At 54.1% G+C, this 5,168-nt stretch overlaps 1 protein-coding gene across 1 annotated transcript; it reads right to left on the reverse strand.

Moving 5' to 3' along the window:
- Nucleotides 1-3,169: 3,169 nt before the first annotated feature.
- LOC138372813 (uncharacterized) lies at nt 3,170-4,324 on the reverse strand. The gene has a single exon (XM_069338474.1). It carries the CDS (start codon nt 4,322-4,324, stop codon nt 3,170-3,172), a length of 1,155 nt encoding a protein of 384 aa, XP_069194575.1.
- Between the last annotated feature and the right edge of the window lie 844 nt (nt 4,325-5,168).

Consider the following 5,168-nt stretch of genomic DNA (forward strand, 5'->3'; position numbering starts at 1 on the left):
GCGGCGGCATCAACATTCATAAGGCGTGTCGCACACCACCGCCACAAGGCAGGCGGGAACCACTCAACTGTTCCTCTCATGTACTGTGTATGGCGTCCTCAGCCTGTCCAGTGTTCATGGCCCACGTCCCCCTCATCACTACACCAGTCACTACTACTGCTGCTGAGGAAAAATGACAGTATTGGACTTGTGATGGTGAAATCGAGTGTGGTGTTAGCGGGGCTGGGTAACTTGAGCAATACTGTTTTGGTCTGCTCCTCAATCCCTCGATCCCCTCCCCCTTCTCTCTCTCTCTCTCTCTCTCTCTCTCTCTCTCTCTCTCTCTCTCTCTCTCTCTCTCTCTCTCTCTCTCTCTCTCTCTCTCTCTCTCTCTCTCTCTCTCTCTCTCTCCCACACATACATGGGTAGTGGTAAAGGTAATTAATCCATAGCTGTGGGGTGTGAAGCACGAGGCTGCCTGGCCGTCCAGTACACATTGAGTGTATGTCACAGTGTGTGTTGTGTCATGATATAAGAACACCTTCACCTGCTGGCCCGCCTACAAATGATGGACAAGATGAACAAGAGACAAAGAGTATGACACACATGCACTAAAACACACACACACACACACACACACACACACACACACACACACACACACACACACACACACACACACACACACACACACACACACACACACACACACACACACACGCAGTTTCACATACACATACAGTTTCAAGTGTAGATATGATAGAGCCCAATAGGCTCAGGAACCTGTACACCTGTTGATTGATTGTTGAGAGGCGGGACCAAAGAGCTAAAGCTCAACCCTCGCAAGCACAACTAGGTGAGTACAACTTGGTGAGTACACACACAAACACACAGGTGGAGGCTGACTCCATACACAGCTTTCAGTGTATATATGATAGAGCCCAATTGGCTCAGGAAGCTGTACATTAGTTGATTGACCCTTGAGAGGCGGGACCAAAGAGCCAGAGCTCAACCCCCGCAAGTACAACTAGGCAGCTAGGTAAGTACACACACACGCACTAACACAGCGAGTGAGTGGGAGTCGTCCAACACTGTGCTGGGACTCTTATCTTGGGATTATAAAGACATCAATATTTGAAGGAGACCGTTTCCAAGCGAGACACATTGGAGTCCAGGGAGACTTTTTGAAGTAGATGAGAAGGAATGGAGGCCGTAGTGAGACAGAAGGTGCGTGAGAGACATTAGAGATGAGAGACATGGTCACTGTGGTGGTGGTGACCATTTCTCTCCTGGTCGAGCCAACCACGTAATATGTGCAGGACCTTTATCACTTTTATGGGGCGACGAGGCTCAGGCTGGCACACCTCCTCCTCCTCCTCATATCCCGCTCCTGCCGCATAATAAATATTTATTGTTTCATCTCCTTTACCACGCTGCGAGCCTATATCTTATTTATTACCTGCATTAATATTTCCATATTACAAAGTAGCAATCATGCTGCTGGTGCCATTTACGCATCCACTTACGAAACCTCATCATCTTATAACTATCATGGCGGCTGTGTTCAGATTTATTAAGTACTTAACGAATTTCGAAGCATCACAACGCAATGTTATTATTGCTATAAACAACCCTGTAAACCTTCGAAGTTCATAAACTGTTCAATAAATGTAAACGAAGTCACCATAATTGTGGAAAGATGCACAGGTTCATTAAGTGTTTGTATAAATGCCTAAGATCCTTAGACTAAGTAGCTTCCTAAATTTTTGGTCTGACCTTAAAGCCACAGTTCAACTGGCAGGCACAAATCTGTTTAAGCCGTCACAATGTTGGAGGTACAGATTACTCTTAGAAGTCATAGGATTCACAATTTTAGGAAAATAGTCCACCCTGTTGTCAGTGTCTTTAGGGGAACAGTTAACATTTCTGCGTCACGCTTTTAATGGAACAATTCACAACGTTGTCATACTTCACTCACGTCATATAACATGCAATCCACAATATCCCTGTAATAACAGTTCGTTAACTTGAATCATAAAAAGACTCAACAGGGACCTGTGAAATATAGAGCCCTTATTACCTACTTTCAAGGTAAAACAACTGTCATTGTGAACCTGTTTCCAACACCAGGAACCCTGTGCTGGGTCTTCCCTTTCCATCCAAACTTAAAATCTAAGTAATAACCTTTGTCCTCTTTATACAAAACTTGCCATTCGACAAACACACTACGGAGCTGTGAGTTAGTTTGTCGAATGGCAAGTTCGACAATCCTTTCTCTGCTTATTTTGTTTAGTTTCTCCTTTCATTTATGAAGCTGCCTACAGCTACACTTTTTAGTGCTAGATTTTCCACTAAGACCTCACATATTGTCCACTCTGGCTTTATTATAGCTTCCCGGTGTTAGTGTCCAGCGTCGGCGCTTCCCTTCCTTCCTGTCTCTTCACGTGTGTGGCTCAGATGATATTATTTGATGTTGCCCGTTATCGTGACCTGAAGACGCGAGCCACACAAGTAAACAAAGCTAGTGGCGACGTTTGGGTCCGTCGTAGACCATTCATCTGGTCTGGGTGTCTTCATTTTCATCCACGTTATTGTGACGTCACGTCTGCTTATTGCGGCTCCTTATATTCACCCACGCTACTGTACATTACCATTTATTTATGATGCGGATGAATGGTATACTAGTGTACCTTTTGTGCCCTCTGTAATGCTTTTTGCGCTGCCGCTCACAGGATGAGTATGGGGTGCACAATAAACTAGCCGCCTCCGGCGACAACAATCAAAATGAAAAAAACTAGTGTATTCTAATGCTAAATTGTACTGGCCTCGTTAACAACAGAAAGCGACATATTTATACTCTAATTTATGATTAATTTGTCCGAACAGAGTAAACCAATAACTTGGTAAACCAGCATTTTAAGTAAACTGTACTTACTGAGATGAGGATAGAGAGAGGAGGAAGGGGGGGAGGGAGTGATAACAGTCATGAGGCGTCGGGCAGTACAAGGGTGTAGGGGTCCTAGAGGGTACTAACGAGCATGAATAATGGTTATGACCGGATTACCCCGCCATTGCCAAACTTACATCGCTAATGCTCTTATCCTCCCCGACTCTTGCTAAGTCGCTCCGACGCTCCCACAAGAGAACCCCACGGCTCATATCGCTGACGTGGCGCAGGCGAATATTTATCTTACCCGCGCGACTCCAAAGTCGAATTTCCCTTGTGTTGTGGATCGTCACGCATTATTCCAGAGCGAACGTTGGTTGGTCTTGCAACCCCGAGGGAGTCGGTGGTGGCTCTTGTCACTCGTGGAGGTGGCGGTGGCCCTCGTGGCCCTCGTGGGTAGCAGCGGTGGCCCCTGTGGCCCTCGTGGGTAGCAGCGGTGGCCCCTGTGGCCCTCGTGGGTAGCAGCGGTGGCCCCTGTGGCCCCCGTGGGTAGCAGCGGTGGCCCCTGTGGCCCTCGTGGGTAGCAGCGGTGGCCCCTGTGGCCCTCGTGGGTAGCAGCGGTGGTTCTCGTGGGTAACAACGGTGGCCCCGTGGGTAGCAGCGGTGGTTCTCGTGGGTAACAACGGTGGCCCCGTGGGTAGCAGCGGTGGTTCTCGTGGGTAACAACGGTGGCCCCGTGGGTAGCAGCGGTGGCTCTCGTGGGTAGCAGTGGTGGCCCTCGTGGGTAGCAGCGGTGGCTCTCGTGGGTAACAACGGTGGCCCCGTGGGTAGCAACGGTGGCTCTCGTGGGTAGCAGCGGTGGCTCTCGTGGGTAGCAGCGGTGGCCCCCGTGGGTAGCAGCGGTGGCCCCCGTGGGTAGCAACGGTGGCCCCCGTGGGTAGCAACGGTGGCCCCCGTGGGTAGCAGCGGTGGCCCCTGTGGCCTTCGTGGGTAGCAGCGGTGGCCCCTGTGGCCCTCGTGGGTAGCAGTGGTGGCCCTCGTGGGTAGCAGCGGTGGCCCCGTGGGTAGCAGCGGTGGCTCTCGTGGGTAGCAGTGGTGGCCCTCGTGGGTAGCAGCGGTGGCCCCCGTGGGTAGCAGCGGTGGCCCCTGTGGCCTTCGTGGGTAGCAGCGGTGGCCCCCGTGGGTAGCAACGGTGGCCCCCGTGGGTAGCAGCGGTGGCCCCCGTGGGTAGCAGCGGTGGCCCCTGTGGCCTTCGTGGGTAGCAGCGGTGGCCCCTGTGGCCCTCGTGGGTAGCAGCGGTGGCCCCTGTGGCCCTCGTGGGTAGCAGCGGTGGCCCCTGTGGCCCTCGAGGGTAGCAGCGGTGGCCCCCGTGGGTAGCAGCGGTGGCCACACAAGGGAGTAGGGGTGGCCACACAAGGGAGTAGGGGTGGCCACACAAGGGAGTAGGGGTGGCCACATAAAGGAGGCAAGGGTGGCCACACAAAGGGGTCAGGCGTAACCACACAAGGGAGGCAGGGGTGGCCACACAAGGGAGGCAGGGGTGGCCACACAAGGGGGGCAGGGGTGGCCACACAAGGGAGGCAGGGGTGGCCACACAAGGGAGGCAGGGGTGGCCACACAAGGGAGGCAGGGGTGGCCACACAAGGGAGGTAGGGGTGGCCACACAAGGGAGTAGGGGTGGCCACACAAGGGAGTAGGGGTGGCCACACAAGGGAATAGGGGTGGCCACACAAGGGAGGCAAGGGTGGCCACACAAAGGGGTCAGGCGTGGCCACACAAGGGAGGCAGGGGTGGCCACACAAGGGAGGCAGGGGTGGCCACACAAGGGAGGCAGGGGTGGCCACACAAGGGAGGCAGGGGTGGCCACACAAGGGAGGCAGGGGTGGCCACACAAGGGAGGCAGGGGTGGCCACACAAGGGAGGCAGGGGTGGCCACACAAGGGAGGTAGGGGTGGCCACACAAGGGAGTAGGGGTGGCCACACAAGGGAGTAGGGGTGGCCACACAAGGGAGTAGGGGTGGCCACACAAGGGAGGCAAGGGTGGCCACACAAAGGGGTCAGGCGTGGCCACACAAGGGAGGCAGGGGTGGCCACACAAGGGAGGCAGGGGTGGCCACACAAGGGGGGCAGGGGTGGCCACACAAGATGGGCAGGGGTGGCCACACAAAGGAGGCAGGGGTGGCCACACAAAGGGGTCAGGCGTGGCCACACAAGGGAGGCAGGGGTGGCCACACAAGGGAGGCAGGGGTGGCCACACAAGGGGGGCAGGGGTGGCCACACAAGATGGGCAGGGGTGGCCACA

This window comes from Procambarus clarkii, chromosome 40 (genome assembly GCF_040958095.1).
Source record: "Procambarus clarkii isolate CNS0578487 chromosome 40, FALCON_Pclarkii_2.0, whole genome shotgun sequence".
NCBI lineage: Eukaryota > Metazoa > Arthropoda > Malacostraca > Decapoda > Cambaridae > Procambarus > Procambarus clarkii.